The sequence below is a fragment of the Schistocerca piceifrons genome, chromosome 1 (assembly GCF_021461385.2).
Source record: "Schistocerca piceifrons isolate TAMUIC-IGC-003096 chromosome 1, iqSchPice1.1, whole genome shotgun sequence".
Classification (NCBI taxonomy): Eukaryota; Metazoa; Arthropoda; class Insecta; order Orthoptera; family Acrididae; genus Schistocerca; species Schistocerca piceifrons.
In genome coordinates this window covers 655,543,415-655,563,793 of record NC_060138.1, presented here as the reverse complement: position 1 = coordinate 655,563,793, position 20,379 = coordinate 655,543,415, and the positions used below count along the sequence as shown (strand labels likewise).

At 40.3% G+C, this 20,379-nt stretch overlaps 1 protein-coding gene across 1 annotated transcript in view; it reads right to left on the bottom strand.

Annotated features, from left to right (window-relative positions):
* Positions 1–7,701, bottom strand: part of LOC124762954 (facilitated trehalose transporter Tret1-like) — a 53,074-nt gene extending 45,373 nt beyond the window's left edge. Inside the window, exon 1 of the mRNA XM_047249124.1 lies at positions 7,668–7,701. Coding sequence (XP_047105080.1) covers positions 7,668–7,701 — 34 coding nt within the window. The remainder of the gene's footprint in view (positions 1–7,667) is intronic.
* Between the last annotated feature and the right edge of the window lie 12,678 nt (positions 7,702–20,379).

The window sequence follows — 20,379 nt, the reverse complement described above, 5'->3', positions numbered from 1 at the left end:
AGAGAAGATGTGGAAAAAAGGGAGAACGTACCTGCGTGAAGCTGTGGGTTCTACGTCGAGATATTAAAAGCATTCAGCAAAACTTTGAACATAGCTGCTAAGGTTCAGTGACCGTGTCAGAATTATATTGTAACAAATAAGCCCTCGGTCACAAATATAGAGTCAAAATTGACCTGGTTTCGACGCTACTATGAGCGTCGTCTTCAGAATTAGACTCACTGTACTAAAACATTAGGTATATAGAACATTAATAAAATTAAAGTTTGTACTGACTCGAAAAGATGCAGTACTTACAAGTCACATAATAAAACCAACATCGTCTTTACTGAGAATGAAAAAGTCCTATTAGGAAAAGGACTAAAATACAATGTCAGGCCTAACCTGTCAGGCAGAAATGTAAGAGAAAATATGCTTGTTGATTTAAAAATCGGTCTCGATTATAATAACATAGATAATGCTTCTCAAGCCAGAATTGCGTATGATGTAACGCATGCTAGAGAAAAATGCAGCTACTTTGTCTAATGCTACACATAACGACATAATTTTAGTAACTTCCATTAATAATAAACTTAAAACAGCAAATGCTTTAATAACTAAATCCGATAAAGGTTGTTGTCTAGTCATTGCTTATATTTCTGAGTATATTTCTAAAACTGAAAATTTCTTCAGTGAAAACAACATATCGGAGCTGCATGATGATCCGACTCCTAAATTACAGAAAGAAGTTAGGTCAGCCATTAACAATGCAAAATTTCTTATAAAACCTTTCCAAAAGAAACTACTCATCAATATGAACCCTCAGCCCCCTAAACTTCGGTCCCAGTTTAAAATTCATAAACCTAATCATCCAATACGTCCAATCTCCAATAGCATGAATAGCGCATATCACGATTTGGCCCGATTTCTACACGAAACTTTGAAAAATCCTTCGTTTTCGAAAATAATTATTCCGTTCCTAACAGCCACGTTTTGGTCCAAAATATTAAAAACTTAGTATGCAGTTCAGACACCAAGCTTTTTTCCTTAGATATTAAAAATCTTTATACCAATGTCCCGGTACATGAGACGCTCATCATTGTGGAAGAAAACTTACGTCAATTTAAAAAAGATCTATCAGATGAACAGATTACTGATTTTATGAATCTCATTAATGTCGTTGTCAAGTAAAACTACTTTGAATTCAACGGACAACTGTACCAGCAGTCTGATGGGCACGCTATGGGCAACCCTTTAGCCGGCATCCTCGCCGACATCTTTATCAATTCCTTAGAAAAGAAGCTGTTTAACCGTGTCTCAGCCGCTTCACTAGGTATCCTTTCTTACACAAGATACGTTGATGATATTCTAGTCATCTATAACGGACTCTCCGATAGAATCGATCATATATTTAAACTTTTTAACGACCTCCATCAAAAAATTTCTTTCACTATTGAACTCGAAAACGATAACAGCCAATTAAATTATTTAGACTTGACGCTTACAATAGAAGACAATAACATCACTTTCAATATTTTTCGAAAAGAAACGTATACAGACCAAATCGTGCCTGCTTCCTCTTTTCATTCACAGTCTCAAAAAATGGCCTTTTTTCACTCTACCGTCCACCGAGCCACCTCCATACCACTTTCAACAGAAAAGTTTAATGAGGAGATAAATTCACTTAAAAGCATAGCAGTCAATAATGAATATACGCCTAACATAGTGGACGATATCCTAAAAAAGAAAACTTCAAGAACTACCACGCTCAACACCTCATGCACTGAAATTAACCCAAAGAAATGTTTTTCTATTCCTTTCATAGGACCCATTTCCTATCAGATTCAGCGCATGCTTCGCAACAAATACAACTGCAATGTTGCCTTCTCTACTAATAATAATCTAAAGAGAAATTTCATTCAGAATTTGAAATCCATTCGCTCCCCTACAGAAAGTTCTGGCGTTTATAAGATCATCTGCGATACCTGCTCCTCCTATTATATAGGGCAAACCGGACGTGCTTTCACCGTCAGATATAAAGAACATCTTGTGAGAAAGAACAGCACCAGTCCCCTAAATTCATCCTTTGCCGATCATCTCTTAATTACTGGACACGTGCCTAAAGCCATAGGCGATAACAATATTCTGCATTGTTAGATGTCTTAGAGGAATTGGAGAGTTTCAAACATCTCACTCATCATGATGGCCACATTCTCAACGAACAGCTGCAGCTGCGAAATAAAAACTTTTTTGACTGTATAAAGCAATTGCTTCATCTTTGATTCAGATTTCCTCATGCAGTTTACCGAAATGTTGTTTTCCTGTCACATCTTTGCTGTTTTCTTGTATGTCATAACTAACGTTTTTACATTACAAAATGTATCTCTATTTAAAGCAGATAAATATGTAACTTCATCCTGTTATTATTAATGCTTACGTTATGCCTGAATCAGCTGCATCACAATTTCATGTGTCTAATTTTGAATGTACAGTAGCCTAGTTGTTTCTGCTGCTACTAGATGGCGCTCGTAGCACCACCATGTTTACTTGCCCACACTTTCTAAAGTGGGCACCTCAGTCTTGTTGCAACCCTTGTCCACAGTACGAGCAGCCCTTAGCGGCTCGCCATCGCACAAGTGTTCATGACGTCGCCTTTCCGGCTGAGATCTTTTTTAATATGTGACATGTAAGTTCTGCATCTTTTCGAGTCAGTACAAACTTTAATTTTATTAACGTACTATATACCTAATGTTTTAGTACAGTTAGTCTAATTCTGAAGACGACGCTCATAGTAGCGTCAAAACCAGGTCAATTTTGACTTAATATTTGTGACCGAGGGCTTATTTGTTACAATATCATTCAGCAAATTTTGTTACGAGGGTTGCAAGTGGAGGACGTCAAGTCTTATATAAATTACTTACCAATGGATTGGAGTGCTTTTCGGTGTTTGCTCAACAAACCGACTCCTCATATTACAAAGACGATTTCTCACTTAAGAAAAGCTGTATGTGCAGAAGACAGGCTCACCACAACACTGCGATCGCTTACTACAGGAGAAAGCTACTCTAGCTAACAATACGACACGCGAATACTACACAGAACATTTACAAGAATAATTCCATAAAAATGTGAAGCGATTTATAAACCACTGATATTGAAATAACTGAAGATAAATAAATGTTCTGTACACTATATGGACATTAAGCACTATTTTTATTTTTGAATAATTTAATTAACATAATTAATGTTCCAGAAACTACAAAATTAATACAAAGTAAGAAACAGATGAGGCACTTATAAACTTTTGCCATCCAGAAATCAAAATTAGACAAAGTAATTTTAGAGTGTGCGCTCCTTCTCTATTCTGGCTTTCTGAAAAGGTGCCTGGATATGATGTAGAGGTGGATGGCCGTAGCTGTATTGTGTATTTGAAGTCGTCTGCAGCTTATTCCACCTGCCAGTCAGCACACGATTAGTAGCACGCACTGTGCCCCTTGCTCGTCCCTCACCCCAGTCGAAGCAAGGTTATTAAAGAGTCGAAGGAATACACTAACGAAACTTTTCAGCCGCGTTTACCAACAAATTATAGACGTCAAATTGCTGTCGCGATGCCAGCGCTCCAAGTGGTTACATTTCACATTGCAATGAATAGAACACGAATGCCTTTCGTGATAAAATATACGGTGAGGACCTAATTTGGTCATATTTCTTCGACAAAAGGCAAGATTTGACAAACCTATTACACATCAAATTTCTTTGACATAAATATTTGACATATCAACTTTGACAAATAAATATGATAGTGTAATACCAGCCTTAGCAGTTGACATGTGTGGTGTTATAAGAGCCGCTCCATTCACCCTCATCACCTACCATCATGGGTGTAATCCTTCCGAATACTGCTTACTGCTAAGCCAACGTTTCTGTCTCGTCTGCTCCATTAGGAACTCTGCAGTTTATGTAACATTAAACGAAAAAATAATACATGTTCTCAAGGATGTGACAAACAAAATGTTTGAATGACATAGTGCTTAAGCAGAATAACGCTTATGTCGGGATCAGTGTAATTCGACCTGTTCGACTTAAGAATACTTGATTAATAGACGACAAAGGATTACACTTAACGAGAGCTCTTTATTCAACGAATGCAGGAGGCTAACTGACCTGTAGCTCAAGTGACAACGCAGAGCATAAAACATGGAACGTAAAATGCGGGATTAAATATCGCGTATGCAGAAGACACAAGAATAGACCAGAGCTCCTGGTGGCCGGGCGCGGAATTCTTTCACAATCGTGATTCATTTGTTGCACATAAAAAATATCGTCTTTGGCAGCCGGCGACGAAATACCTTGACACTCGCGATTCAGCTGTTACACCACGTGACACTACACTGTAAACACACTATGCGAACACTTAGGACGTCTGCATTAACGCGTAACAGCTGTCATGTCGGACGCTATATCAGCCCACTCAGAGGAAGCAGAGCGTCGATATCGAAGAAACTGGCGAAAAAGTGAACACGGCGACGGGAGAACGTTGTCTGTTCCCGTGGATGCTCTGCGGGTGGCTGCGGCGGCGGTGGCGCTTGCAGCTGGACGTCATGTTCAGGAGGGTTCTGATGTCTTCGTTGGGTAGCGGTGGGTGACGCCTCTCGAAAAATGTAAGCAGAGTTGACTCTGTTCAGAGAAACGGTCGTTGACTTGCAGTTCACCAATATGTCCATCGTCTGTGCACTTCTCCATAACATGTGGTGCGTGCCAGTATACAGAGGTTGTAATGTTGGCGTTGCGCCGTCAGTAAGGAGAATGATATGAGAGCAGTGATCCAGATCCTGGTGCATCTAACAAAGCGGTGAGCCGTGTCGTGCAGCATTTGGAATACGGATCTGTGCGACATGCTTTCACAGGCGTTATAAGCAATCTGACTGGTCTTGCGTGGATGTTTGTAATGTATCGGCTTGGACGAAGTCAATAGAAAGACGCAGCCGAAGAATCATTGGCCAAGTAGAAATATTGGAAAGATTGAAGTCCATCTTTTTTGTCATAGTACATGAGCACCGCCTTCAAGGAATGATTCGAGCGCTCGATCATACCATTGCTAGTGAGATGGTAACTGGTGGTCTTACGGTGGACATACCCGAAAAAATTGGCGTGCTGCACGAACAAGTCCAATTCAAATTGCCGTCAACAGTCGGTAATGACATGCTGTGGCATCCAAACCTCGTTAACCATCCTGACAAAAAGGTAGAGTCTAACGTTCCTCCGGTAATATTATCAGTTACCTATTGCCTGTGGCCAGTAGGTAAAACGATGAGTCGTTGTGAGGAGATAGCCTTGAAAATTCTTTGGAGGAAGCGGTCCCTCAACATCCAGATGGACATGGGTGAAACGTACACTTGCATCTGGAAAGTTACCAACTGGAGCGTGCACAAGGTGGGACGCTTTACACCTCTGGCTTTGCAAACATGTCCTTGTGCATTCTCGACAGTCTTTTTCCATGTCTGACCACGCAAAGCATTGGGACACGAGTCGAGAAATGGCACAAGTTATGCAGTCGAAGGCTTGACTTCTGAACGGCGGTGGAAGAAACGGGCGAGGTCGTCCGCATGAGACGACGCAGTAGAGCTTGACACCTTCTCTTGGAGCATCAACGATCTGCAATTGCAGTGCTGACACGTCGTTGTCGACGAACATTCAGAGATCATCTACTCGTTGCAGTCGAGCCAGAGCTGGAATGTCGATAGCACTTGTCACACTGCTGACGCATGAAAGACGGCCAGCCAGTAAATTATCGATACCTGAAATGTGCTTGATGTCAGTAGTGAACTAGGCTATGATCTACAGCTGATTGAAATGGCGAGGAGAGCAATTGGCACTGTTTCGCCTGAATTCAAAGGTCAACAATTTATCGTGTGTGAATATCGTGAACACACATGCTTCGACTTGAGGGTGGAAGTATGTCACTGCTTCATGTACTGTCATGAGCTTCCTGTCATAGTCGCTCCACTTTCTCTGAGATGGTGACAACTTTCGTGAGAAGTATTCCAATGGTTGCCATGAACCTTCTGACCACTGATGTAGCGCCTCGCCATTAGCCGGCTGGCCAACATCCACTACTGATGCAAGTGGTGCATCGAGCTTAGGATGAGCTAGAAGGGGTGTGTTTCGTGATCTAGAAATCGGAACATATAGCCTCAGTCCACCACACTGGGGAGCTGCCGTTCATCTCAGGACCAGTCAGCACCGCAGTCAATGGTTCCTGCAGTTCTGCTGCGTGAGGCAGGTGGCGACGATTAAAAGTTCAGCATACTGAGGAATGGACAAAATTCCATTATTGTGCGTCAACCTACTCTGTTAGAGAGTCTACAGCAGAAATTCTATGTCCCAAGAAGATCACTTCATATTGCCTGAAGACGCACTTGCCAACGTCAACACGACTCCGCAATGCTCCAAATACTTGAACACCCCCTGTTGACGTTGTCAGTCTTGTTCCTCCGTCTCCGAGAAGACGAGCACGTCATCCTGGTAGGCAAAACAGAACAGGGGGCTTTGAAGACTAGTCAATGAATCTTTGCTACGTCTGCACTGCGGTTTTATTATCCAGAGGTCAAATACATACTCTCAAACAGGCCAAATGGTGTTATAATTGCGGTTTTCAGATTGTACCCTTTACCAGAGGTATCTGGGTATAGCTTTTAACACAGTCTAAGACGCTGAATATTGTCACACCATGTAACGTGTAGTTTAGTCTCCTAGTAATGGCACAAGATGTCTGTGCGGGACTGTTCTCGCGTTCAGCCCATGATACAGGTGCCAGGCTACAAATTTTCTTCGTCATCAGATGTAAGGCAGAGAGGCACGGACTATTGGTGACAGTCTGATATGCTCTCCGGCAACACAGTCTCGAATTCAACTTTCATGATTGCAAGGCAGTCCAGTACTACACGTCTAGGTTGGCACTACACTGGTGGTTGATCCGTCGTTCCGATGTGATCCACTGTATTGTGCGGAATCTGTTTAGATGCAGTGGGTAGCCTGGTCAAATTCTGAAACTGCCTTAACAGCGAAGCGTTTTCATCCTCAGGTGCCTGCGCGAGTTTTTCACTGTGGACGGTTGCATTGCGATGAAGGCCAGTGACATTTAACCCAGTGATGCTGTCGACGTCTGGCAAGAAGTTCTAATGTGCCAGGACATCTGCACTGATGATCGCTTCCGTGACGTCTGCAACAACGAAGTCTAACGGAAACGGACGATGAAGAACTAAGTTCAGGTGCATTCTTTGGGTTCCTTAGGTCACAATAGTCGAATTGTTGGCAGCCGTTAGGTGGGAAGCAGTTAGTGGCCTAGAACGATGCAACGAAGACCGTGGCAGGACACTGAGTGCCGAACCAGTATTTACTAGGAATTTCAGGCCAGATCCTCTGTCTGATGAACAGGTGCCTGGATGGCTACGGGCAGTCGGTATGACCGAGTCCCGCCGCCTTTTAGGTGGAACCTCGGTGACGTACATTTTCGCGTATTCTCGCCACGTCTGCGGTCGTACCGACAGACAGGCTGCTCACCTCGTGAAGACGTTAGCGTTACTCGAAGAGTAGCTCCTTGAGTGTCAATGGGAACGCCCTTTGTTGTTTCCGACACTGCGTTGCGAGAGCACTTCGGTGACCTGCGTACGTAACTGGGTCTACTTTACTTGCGAGCGACACGTAATCCGCGCGCACGGCCATTGCTGAGGCTGTTATACTGCTGATTTTTGCCATAACAGCGCTAATCTGGGCAGGTGCGAAGGTTTCCTGTTTGCGGTCTGCGAACCACAGCACGGCGTCCAATGATATATTAGTTTGTGATGCCACTACTGTCTTTCTTTATGGCGGCCATAAGTTGCCTAAAGTGGTTCAAAAAAAAATGTTCAAATATGTGTGAAATCTTATGGGACTTAACTGCTAAGGTCATCAGTCCCTAAGCTTACATACTACTTAACCTAAATTATCCTAAGGACAAACACACACACCCATGCCCGAGGGGTCTAAAATGGTGACAGTGTCCACTTTACTGCGCAAATGCCTCAGATATTGTGACGGCTTACTATCACCAATGTCTTCTTGCCTAAGAACTTGGCAAATTCGATCCTCCTGCATCGTTCTAGGCCACTAACTGCTTCCCATCTAACAGCTGTCATGTCGACGCTATAATTACATTTTTTTTGTCGAATTTTCCGACTCTGCTCTGTAAACTAGCAAATGATTCCATGATGTTGACTGTCCGACGGTTCAGCAAGAACTGAAAGCTTCTACGCTAGTTTCGTTCCTTTTACAGCCTTGCTTCACTGCTGAGTCAACGAAGATTTCTTATCCGATGTGCTGAAACAGAGCTTCCATAAACATGTTCACAGGAAACACCAGTTTTCCACTAACACCGAGAACGGCGAAACAGATAACCCTAAGCAAGCTGAGACTAGTTTGTTTCCCAAGACAAGAGATAAGACTTTTTACTACGGTTTTCTACTCAGAGGCCTTAACGCACTCAGCTTCTCCCTAGGCTCTAGAAGCAGAGGCGGCTTACTGCATTAAAAAATTTCGTTGAACCAGCTTTCAAACATCTCTACGTATTTGTGTGTGTAAACCACAATGAAATCCAACACCCATAAAGAATTCCAGAGAGAATGACTGCATAAAGATGATCTACCAACTGTGTTGTGGGACATCATGTTCTTGTTGTTGTTTCCCTCTTGTGTTAAAACATCCACTTTTTAATGTGTGTGTTCTGTGGCACATGAACCATAATGGTTTTCTTTTCAGAAGATAAGATAATGCTCACCTGACTTGAAGGTACCTGAAGATCTTACCCTCTTTCGTACGCGTCACAGACGAAGCAGTGCTTTGTTGCATGTCCGGAATGGAACCATCATAAAAATTTTAGACAATAGATACCGCTTTCGATTGATTCATGTTAAAGCAACGTCGTAAAATTAGAATGGGTAGAAATTTCTGCTCCAATATTTTCAGGTATAGGAAACAGAGCTGCTACTTATAAAAAGTCACTTCTCTTTCAACGTCTATAACGAGATAATAGTGTTTTTCTCTTTTAGTAACATTATGTTTTTAAGAGCAAGTATAATGGTGTGTCTATGAAGTGCGTTATTTGTGATGAAGAAAAGACTCATGTGTATGAAACATGCAGTCACAATGCGGAAAAGTTTGGAGTGGTCAGTTTAGTAGCTAAGTTATCTTTGTAAAGCAATACCCGGCTTTTGACTGACATACTTGACTGTCTTTCCTTTTTTTACTTTACCTCTTCACAGCTGCTATCTGTTAAGATGCATCTACTGACGTAAGTGTCTTTAAATGGGACTAATCACTAATATTTGTTCAAAGACTGTGTCATGTTCTTTTATTCTGTACACCACTAGTACCCTTAATATGCCACTGACAGGCTTTGCATTGGACCTGTGAGTGAGTTTTATTGTATGAATGGAAAGAACCGGCATCGGCGATATCTGCTAAGCTGCCATTGCGGCCATGTCGCTGAGGTAACTACGAATTGTAATAAGTACTTCGAGCATGTTTGTTATTGTAAGTCCTCGAAGTTTGATTGCTCAGTGCTAATAAAATTGGCATGGTTAAGATATTTCAAACTTATACGGTCGCGAAAATAAGAAACCAAGTCAGTTATTCTCAACGAGTGATATCTGGCGTCTTACAGGAATTCCATCTGTAGACCTTTTCGTCAGTTCAACTCACTCACTGAGAAAGGATAGTTAAACTAGCCACCACTCGTGGTAGGGTCATTAAAATAGATCATTATCATGCTGTATATGTAATTTTATTTCAGAAGATGTTGTTCCTTTTTCATATACTCAATAACACAGATGTGCTGTGTCGAACAACTAATCTACAATTTTTTAAATTATTGAAAACCTTATGTATGAATGAATGGAATTCATCCAAAACGGGTAAAATCAAATGAAAATGTGTAAAACTGCAAGAAATCAAAACTGTTGAAGTCTGACAAAGACATTCATTCCACAGTAAAACATAGATTAAATTCTTGTAGCTGTAAAATCAGTTTATATGAGGCTTTTAGTTTGAGAAAAGTAGCCATTTGGGAAAGTTGTAATTATTATGTAATTATCGTAGGTTTTGTAAAAACTGCAGCTGAGCTGTTTCTGTGTTTACTGCATTACTATCAGCAACCTATTCTACAAATTGTATTGCACTTTAATATGTTAATAACCTGATTTCCAGAATTTCATTCTGGAGAGCTGACGAAGTCAACGAATGTGAAAGTGAAATATAGGTTGTGGCAATAGCCTGATCTGTAGCATAGTTTGACGTCTATTTTAGCTTTATTTTGTTTACTTGTGTCTGGAGTCATGCAGTAGGAGGAATGTGTACTAAAAACCGCCGTAATCCGTTCCTGGTATTTCCTATTGTTTTTATCAGGCCTGAGATTGTGTTTTGCGTAGAATTTGTAGATACTCCGAGTTTTACCCATTTAAGTGCAGTATAATATATTAAATTCATTTGGAATATATTGTTAACTCTCCAATTATTGATTTTTGTAGGAGCTTATATTCCGTAAATTTCGAAAACTTGTTATGTACCATGTGGATGGTTAATCCATACTTCGGCAGTCGTGCACCTTCATGTGCCTTGAAACGGGAGGAAGTCTCTTGCCATGTAAGATGTGATATCTGCAAATGAGCTGTATTTATTTAATCTCTTAACAATAGCTTCTACTTAAAAACTTATTTAACTTCTAACTGGTTTTTGGCTATAGACTTACTTAATTTGCTGTCACTTACTGGTAGCTGTTGTGTAGTAGAGCAGTAATGTAACAAACTGACTATTAAATACAGAATTGACAAGAATTTCTTTACTACAACGCTTTGGTCTTTGGGTGTGACGTCACGTGTGCTGCACTGCTGTTGAAATAGCTCATTAATATTTTATAAATTTTAGACTTCATTTACTTATTTTAAAGTTTATTTGTTTTAATATTTGCCGTAAAAGTAACTTATTAGTGGATTTTCATTAATCTCAGTCTTTCTTCCTGTGTTATTGACTCGAGTGGTCTATTATTTGTGAGTCTGCTTTCGTCGTTCGTCTAAGCCTTGCACCTCAGTAGAGTGTTTAAATTTTGCAGCGTGCACTGCGGCTGTAGCGGTTATAAGCTAAGTACTGACAAACTTATTTGTGCTCTGTAATACAGTTATTAAATTTAATAGATTTCAGCGGTGTTGCGTGCCGTTTGTGGTGAAATAACGACTTAATAAACTTTTGTAATCGTTCGCTCGCTGTGTTTTATAGTTTTCAGTGTGTTGAAGTCGTTTAGTAAATTTCGTGCTTTAGTTTTCAACTGACGTTTATTAGTCTTTCTAGTGAAATATATCAGTAAAATTTTCATTTAGTGTTTTAACTTCACTTAGTGTTACAGTGGTCGTTTTAATTTTTTGGTTTTAGCTAATAATATTGTGAAGTTTTGCTGGTATTGGTATCGGCTGTGTTGTAGTAGTATTAATACAAGTAGCTGCTTTCTTAGTAGGCAGAGAATTTCGAGACCATTATTGTTAGTTCTTAAATAGTTCTACTGGTGTAACTGAACTTTGGTAACGTAGACGTATAGTTTTTTTCAGTAACTGTAAAATTTTACCATGAGTGAAAAGTGTGGGCTCTGTCGTAGGTTTGTGAGTAGTGGATTACGGTGTGGGATTTGTTCAAAGTATTTTCATTGGGGGGAATGCAGTGGGGAAGCCAGTGGTCATTTTAGGGAGATCCTCTCCTGGGAATGTAGAATCTGTGGTAGAAACAAGTTAATAGAGGAGCAGGAGCGTAAGATCTGTGCCCTTCAGGTGCAGTTACAATGCGCAAAGGAGGAACTAGATAGGTTGAGGACGGTGAAGGGTGGTGGGGAATGGGAACTGGCAGTTGGCAGGAAGGTAGCTAGGAAGAGGAGGTATTCAGACAGTTTTACTTTGCATACATGCAATAGACACGACCAACTGTCAGAGTTGAGTGGAGAGGAGCCTCGTGTAGCCGTAGATGAAGGTAACTTGCAGCAGTCCTCAGCAATTAGCAGGCCTAGGTTAGTTGCAAAGTCTAGCAGAAAGAAGGTTCTGCTGCTAGGTAGTTCCCACGGTAGAGGTGTGGGCCAGCAGTTGCAGGAAGTGTTGGGGAGTGAGTACCAGGTCACCAGCATTGTGAAGCCTAGTGCAGGGTTGGCTCAGGTGACTGAGAGCATAGGGGAGTTATGTAAGAATTTTACGAAAGAGGATCAGGTAGTGATAGAGGGTGGAGCAGGGAACAGTCTCAATAGGGACGGGGAATATGATGTCAGTGGTGACTTGGTTAAGATAGCTACTCAAACTGGTGGCACTAATGTGCATTTCGTGCAACTGTTTCAACGTCATGATCGGCCTCACCTTAATGCGGCTGTTAGGCGCGTTAATGTGGGGCTGGGGAGGGCACTGATGGCGGAGGGCATGGATCACATCTCACTGGTGCCAGTTGGGTCTATCAGTAGATGGGGTTTCACTAGGCATGGCCTGCACCTCAATAGGTATGGGAAGAGGCGGCTGGCTAAGCTCATAGGTGACTGTGTAGTGGGTGGTGGTGGTGGTGGTGGTAGTAGTGGTGTTGGTATCACTCATGGAAAAATTCCTGTAGTAGTTGGTGTTAGAGCTGCACCTTTCTTAGACTGAAGTCAGCTGATAGGTATACCTACTTAAAGGAAGTGCCTCTAACTAAGGGATCACCTCCAGAGGATGTAATGTTTCCAAGTAGAGAAGGAATTAGCATATTTCATCAAAATATGAGGTATTAGAGATAAAGTTAGTGAATTGCTAATAGATGTTAACTCTGAAATTATGGGTATATCAGAGCACCACTTAAATAATTTGATAATTCAGAGGCTTCCTTTACCAGGCTCCAGACTAGCTGGCTGTTTCTCAAGCAGTTCCTTGCGGGGTGGGGGAGTGGCTCTGTACGTAAAAAACAGTATTTCATTTGAGTCCATAGACGTATCACGACACTGCACTGAACAGATATTTGAAAGTTGTGCAGCATTAGTTGAATTTAGTGAAACTAAACTTCTAATTGCTGTTGTTTATAGGTCCCCTAACTCCAACTTCAGAGCATTTTTGCTTAAGCTAGAGAGGTTTTTGATTCACTTTGTAGGAAGTACCAGAAAATAGTTATATGTTGTGACTTCAATATTAATTTAGTACATGATTGTGCAAGAAAAAGGATGTTGGTAGATCTCCTAAATTCATATGCTCTGATGCAAACTGTGTTTTTTTCCAGCTAGGGTGCAGGGGAACAGTAGCACAGTCATAGACAATATTTTTATTCATTCTTCATTACTAGATGGGCATTCTGTTAGTAAAAGGGTGAATGGCATTTCAGACCATGATGCACAAATTTTAACACTAGAAGGTTTTTGTACTCAAACCAATGTCGTATTTAATTACAAACTACGTAGGAAAGTTAATCCAACAGCAATAGAGTTTTTCAAAACTTGTCAAGGAACAAGAGTGGCAAATGTTTATAGTGCTGATAATATAGATAAGTACAATGCTTTCCATTACACATTTCTCATGCTCTTTGAGAGTTGCTTTCCATTAGAACATTCTAAATTGGGTACTAGCAGTAATGGACAGCACGGTTGGCTGACTAGTGGAATAAGAACAAAGCGGGAATTATATCAAAACGTTAGCAGTAGTCACAATCAAGCTACAGTAGCCCATTACAAACAGTATTGTGAGGTGCTTAAAAATGTTGTTAGCAAGGCAAAAAGTATGCGGTATGCAAATAGAATAGCTAATTCACAGGATAAAATTAAAGCCATATGGTCAGTTGTGAAGGAAGTGTCTGGTCAGCAGCACAAGGTTGATGATATAAAGTCAGTTTGCAGTAATAATATTTCTGTTACTGATAAATCAAATATATGTACAGTATTTAACAACCATTTTATGAGCATTGCTGGTGAATTAAATAAAAATTTAGTTTCTACAGGAAATCATATAAATTTCTTAGCAAATGCCTTTCCGAGATTGATGTCTGAAATACTCCTCTGCGATACAGACAAGAGGGAGATTGAGTCAATAATTAAGTTACTGAAGACTAAGGACTCTCATGGTTATGATGGAGTGTCTAGTAGAATATTAAAGTACTGTGCTGCACATGTTAGCCCTGTATTTAACCATATTTGTAATTTTTCCTTTAGGAATGGTCAGCTTCCTGAGCGATTAAAGTACTCAGTAGTAAAGCCGCTTTTTATAAAAAGGGAGAAAGGGATGATGTAGATAATTTTAGACCTATTTCTATGCCATCAGTGTTTGCAAAAGTTATCGAAAAGGCTGTGTATGTAAGGTTAATTGATCATTTTATATCACACGATTTGCTATCAAATGTACAGTTCGACTTTAGAAGTCGTTTGACAACTGAAAATGCTATATTATCTTTTCTCTATGAGGTACTGGATGGGCTAAACAAAAAGTTTCGAACGCTTGGCGTATTTTTTTTGATTTAACAAAGGCATTTGACTGTGTTGATCTCACAATATTGCTCCAGAAGTTGGACCATTATGGAATAAGGGGAGTAGCTCACAATTGGTTCACCTCTTACTTTAACAACAGGCAGCAAAAGGTCATTATTCACAATGTTGGTAACGGCTGTGATGTGGGATCTGAGTGGGATACTGTCATGTGGGGGGTGCCCCAGGGATCAGTGTTGGGGCCGCTCCTGTTCCTTATTTATATAAATGATATGGCCTCTAATATTATGGGTAACTCTAAAATATTTCTGTTTGCTGATGACACTAGCTTCGTAGTAAAGGATGTTGTGTGTAACATTGACTCGGTTTCAAGTAGTGCAGTACACGACCTCAGTTCATGGCTTGTAGAAAATAAACTAACGTTAAATCACAGTAAGACTCAATTTTTACAGTTTCTAACACACAATTTAACAAAACCTGACGTTTTAATCTCACGGTACGGGCATATGATTAGTGAAACTGAACAGTTCAAATTCCTATGTGTTCAGATAGATAGTAAGCCCACATTCAGGATCCTGTTCAGAGACTTAATACTGCCATTTTCACTATTCGAACGGTATCGAAAGTGAGTGATACTTGGACACGTAAATTAGTCTACTTTTCTTATTTTCATTCACTTATGTTGTATGGTATTATGTTTTGGGGTAACTCTTCCCATTCTAGAAGGATATTTTTGGCTCAGAAACGGGCGGTTCGGGCATTAAGTGGTGTGAGTTCACGAACCTCTTGTCGACCTCTGTTCACGAGTCTGGGTATTTTGACATTGGCCTCTCAATATGTATATTCCTTATTGTCGTTTCTTGTTACCAATATTAGTTTATTTCCAACAATAAGCAGCTTTCACTCGGTTAATACTCGGCAGAAATCAAACCTCCATTTGGATCGGACTTCCTTAACTCTTGTGCAAAAAGGTGTGCAGTATACTGCTGCATCCATTTTCAATAAGCTGCCACTCGAATTCAAAAATCTTAGCAGTAATCCACGCGCTTTCAAATCGAAACTGAAGAGTTTCCTCATGGGTCACTCCTTCTATTCTGTCGAGGAGTTCCTTGAAAAGTTAAGCCGATTCTCATTGTATTGCTGATAGCGTTTGCTTAATCTTATGGACTGATTTTCTTTCAGGTTCATGAACATTTATTTTTATCTGTTATTACTTTTATGTTGTAAGTTCATGTACTGACACGTTCCATGACCTTGGAGATTTGCTCCTCAATTTGGTCCTACGGAACTTGACATGTAAATAAAAAAATAAGTAAATAAACTTCAGCAGAATATTTGTTCGGACGTACATGACCACTTGGGCTTTGGAACAATTTTTTGCATTTGGGAAAACCTTACTTTTTTCGAGTAACTTTTGTAATTTCAGAAAAAGACTGCAGCACACAAAAAGTAAGTATCATCCTTTAAAAATAGAATAGAGAAATGTATTTAAGTTCTGTTACAGGGTTGTAAAAAGTCTGAAATGTGTTCCATGATGCAATTCCCTTCCCTACATACATATCTCCAACAGAAACGCCGAAATGTAACAAAAGTAGAAAATTTAAACTCAGTGTTAAATTATTAATTATGTATTTATATTTATTTGTCCCTGCAAATGAAGTGTTTTCCTCCGTAAATTAAGTTTTATCGCTCTCAAGCACTTTGTATGGTCAGGTTTTTCTTAGTTAAATAATTACTATTCCTTCCGCGATCGAAACACGAGCATCGTTACGCCACTGACTACAAATCATAATGTTCCCCCATCATAACTCAAGGTTAAAGTGTGGATGACCCCTTCTGTAGTTTTACGTGTTTTATAGGCAACAGTATCGTCAATGTCAACATTTAATACTTCATAAAAAACAGCAGATGATTTATTTTGACTTGGCCTTCGTTCTGGTGGCTGACATTAATGAAGCCGTTCGCTCTGTCCCTCTTGCAAAAGGTGGAGCGTTGTCCTATGGTCAGCAGGTCAGCATTATGAAACAGTTAGAACTGGCGAGAATTTCCTCAAAAACACTTATATACAGGTGACTATAATTCACGTAAATACATTTCAGTTTTATCTATTTTCATGTCAGTATCAGTATTAATGCTGGTATTATATTATTGGCTGATAGTTTCTCAGTAGTGCTAGAGCATAGGGTTAACCTTAAAGCAACAATAATAGCACATCAAGTGTAATAATCGATGTATTGTACTGTAGTTTAGAAGATGAGGCTGTACGATAATACAAACAGCAGTTTAGCCTAATGTGGTACACGTTAAAAAGACGTAAGATTGATTTTTCGACAGTGACGTCCTGTGCAGTCCCAGTTTTCCACAAGAAAAATTACAGAATTTTTAAGATATGATTTTAAAATAAGTGAATTGTCTGTTGACAGATGGGGAATACCTTTAAAAAATTGTGCGATCTTAAACATTAGTAAAACAGTTTTATCTGATGAATTACTATCGTAAATGATTCGTTTAGCCTCCATAAAGTTTCTTGCATGCCTCAGTTAATATTTGTTGCTTACAAGGGAAGCTCCCCACCGCTCCCCCCTCAGGTTTAGTGGTAGGTTGGTCCAGCGGAGAGCCCGTCAAAAACTGAACATAGAAAAACATGAAAACAGGAAGAAGGTGTACTGAAGTGTGAAAAAGGAAGCAAAATAGAAACAGTGAACGGTCCAAGCTCAAGATGTGCAAGATGGAGCGGACTGCAACAATTGCGGCGTCGTGGTTATGTGACCACGGTGTTGGACTGCGAAGTAGGGGATCCATATTCAAATCTCCCCCGTGCCCTTTTTTGTCATAAAATTATGAACTCTCCGTCTGTTCCTTGACGTGCCTATTCTCCTTTTGTAATCTCGGCAACTATCATATTATACATCGGTTACAGAATATGAATAATGTGATAAGAATATATTACCGTCGCAAGTAAATGTGATGAATAGTGAGAGCAGGTGAGATGCTGCATAGGCCTCTCACACAAATGAAAACAAATAAACTGGTATGAATTACATTACAACGAAAGAATTCATGAGTCAAAACTTCAAAACGAAACTGGAGGAGTCATAGAACACGTGGTCCTTGTGTAGAACAAATAGGAGATACCTACGCCTGGAAGTCCTTTCCTTACACTTCTCTGTTGCAAACAGACGTTACAACACGACACAGACACAAATCTGAATACAATGAACAGACACGTCAATAACCGGACGGACAATTCGTAATATTGTGAATATACGGGACACGAGGGAGATTTTAACGCTGATCTCCCGCGTTGCAGTTCAACACCGTGACCACATAACCACGACGGCGTAGCTCTTGTAATTCGCTCGATGTTGCACACCTTCAGTTTCGACCTTTCACTGTTTCTATTTTGCTTCTTTTTTCGCAGTTCAGTAGACCATCTTTCTGTTTTCATACTTGATTTGTGTCCACAGTTTTTGACAGGCTAATCGCTGCTGGGCCATCTTATCACCAAATTTGTGGGGCGGGGCGATGGCGGGAGGGGGGGGGGGGAGGGTGCTATGGGGAGTTTCCCTTGTTAGGTTTCTAGAAAAATACCATATCTCTAATTGACTGCGCGATCGTCGACATAAGCATAATCATTTCGTATGTATGTACCTTGTTCACTTTGGATTTATGCATTCTGTGAGTTGTTTACATGGGAACGACTACTCCAGTTTTATTGTACGTACTTGTATGCGATCTGAGCTTGGTTGTATGCCGTCTGCGTCTAGAACTTTTAGATGCACACTAGCACAAAGATTCTACTCTGTGCTATGCTTCTGGAAAATCTTCATGGTATTACTGACGAGTAGTATGGTGCAGTGATAAGCATTTCTATTTTATTTCGATTTCTTAGAGAATTTCCTTTGCGTTCACATATTAAGAAACTATGAGAGTCACTTACGAAATGGTATATCGTGTCAGGGAAATTATCCTCACACTTACTCAAGGAATCAAATTACAGGCACGTACCAAGTAGAGATTTTTCCATGCTTTGAGGGTTCCGTGGCGACGTTCGTGCATCTATCTAATCTCGATGCCCTGTGACGTGTACTTGAGCAGAGGCACTTGTTTGGGGTGAGGCTTACGTTCTCCATAGTGAGTGAAACACCAGAAACATGACACACCGCCCTATTTCATTCGCCGTGCCGACAGAAATAGCCCATCGTGACTGCCAGCTGTAAGTCATTTCACCATGAATAAATAATCAGTCAGCGTACTTTCTTTTCTTTGAGAGGCAAATATGACAGGAGACAGCATGAATGCTAATCATATGCTGTTGTGGCTGGAGGCATCATTAGTGCTGTACCATATGCTATTATGTTTGGCAGCAACTTTAGTACTATCTCACGTACTTCTTTGATGCATCTGTTAGCGCCGGCTTAGAAAAACGGCTTTTGATGTGGTACTTTCGGTGATGGAATTACTAAGATGTTGAGCATAGTTGATAATACTGACCTAGTACCACTCTTTAAAAAGAGATGAATTTGGTTATTAATTATGATAGGAAACAAAACTGGCAACTTCACCTTGTATGTCTTTCTACTATCACATTAAACTGTATTATTAACTGGACGTAAATGTGTCGTTTGACGTTCTCTCGCTTTGTTTATATGTTGTTAATATTTTTAACCTGATTTTCACTGATTCACAAAAAATAACGTGGAAATAGTCAGTACAAACCTAAAAGTGCTGATTTCTCTTATAATTTCTGAGCAGAAAATGTTAACGTGAAACCAGCATAGTCATGCATCTACGTTCTATGGGAGTGAAAATTATTTGAAAATTTAAGAGATTACTGAAACCTATGGAAAAATCTATTTATCGATTCTTTCGGCAGGCCTTCATAGAACAATCTCATATTTAACGTTAAAACCAAATGAACTACAATTTTGTTCTAATATTACTTTATTTCGTTCTAGTTTTCGGCTTATTGTTCCATCCATGAGAAAACAACTATCACCCACAACAGAGACTAGTGTGTAAGTAATAAAACATTAGACAAAAAGAAACTATCAAACCCACAGAATCTTTGTTCAGGACATTAGGCAGAGCAAGGCTACAGCAGCTAGAGTGAATGAGCAAGAGCGAAGCTGAAGATTAAACTAACCAGACTCCACTTTTGTTGAAAATGTGCTCAAGGAATGTCATAGATGCGAAGTTAATACAGAAGTGCTACGTGTAGCAACAAAGGGAGGAAACATATCCTACCAGAACCACTTGAGGTAAACAATTACACCTGAGAACATCCATTCTCTGGAGTGTAATATGATCCATTCAGCCACGCACACACTGACCTAAATTGCAATAATCACGTTCTTCTTCAAAAAACTAGTACCACATTCGAATTGTCATTATACCGTGCTTTGTGTTTCTTTGCAACCTTCAGTATATTATACATACAACATGAACAATGTTGTTTGGAGAAAGTGAAACGCTAAGACCAAGACATGTAATCGCAAAGAAATTTATTCAACCGATTACGAACATTATACTACACAAATGATTAGCATTACAGACCTATACATGCATTGCGATTGTGGAAATTCAGTACGGAATAGCACCACCATGTGCTGCAACCAGAACCGCTACACGTCGAAGGATGGAATCTACGAGCGCCCGAATATGCTGCTCGGGAATATTCTGCCACACGGTTTGTAGGTCCATCCACAAAGCGTCAACTGCGGCTGCAAGGACCTGAAGGAACAAGTTTCCGACCGACCATATCCCAGATATGTTCACTGTGCGACTTAAGAGGCGAACGGGCAGGTCAGGGGAGAAGTGGTACCCGTCTTTATTCGAAGAATGCTTGCAAATTCCTCGCCACATTCGGCAGGGCGTTTTCCTACTGAAATGCGTATGGAAGATATGCAGGA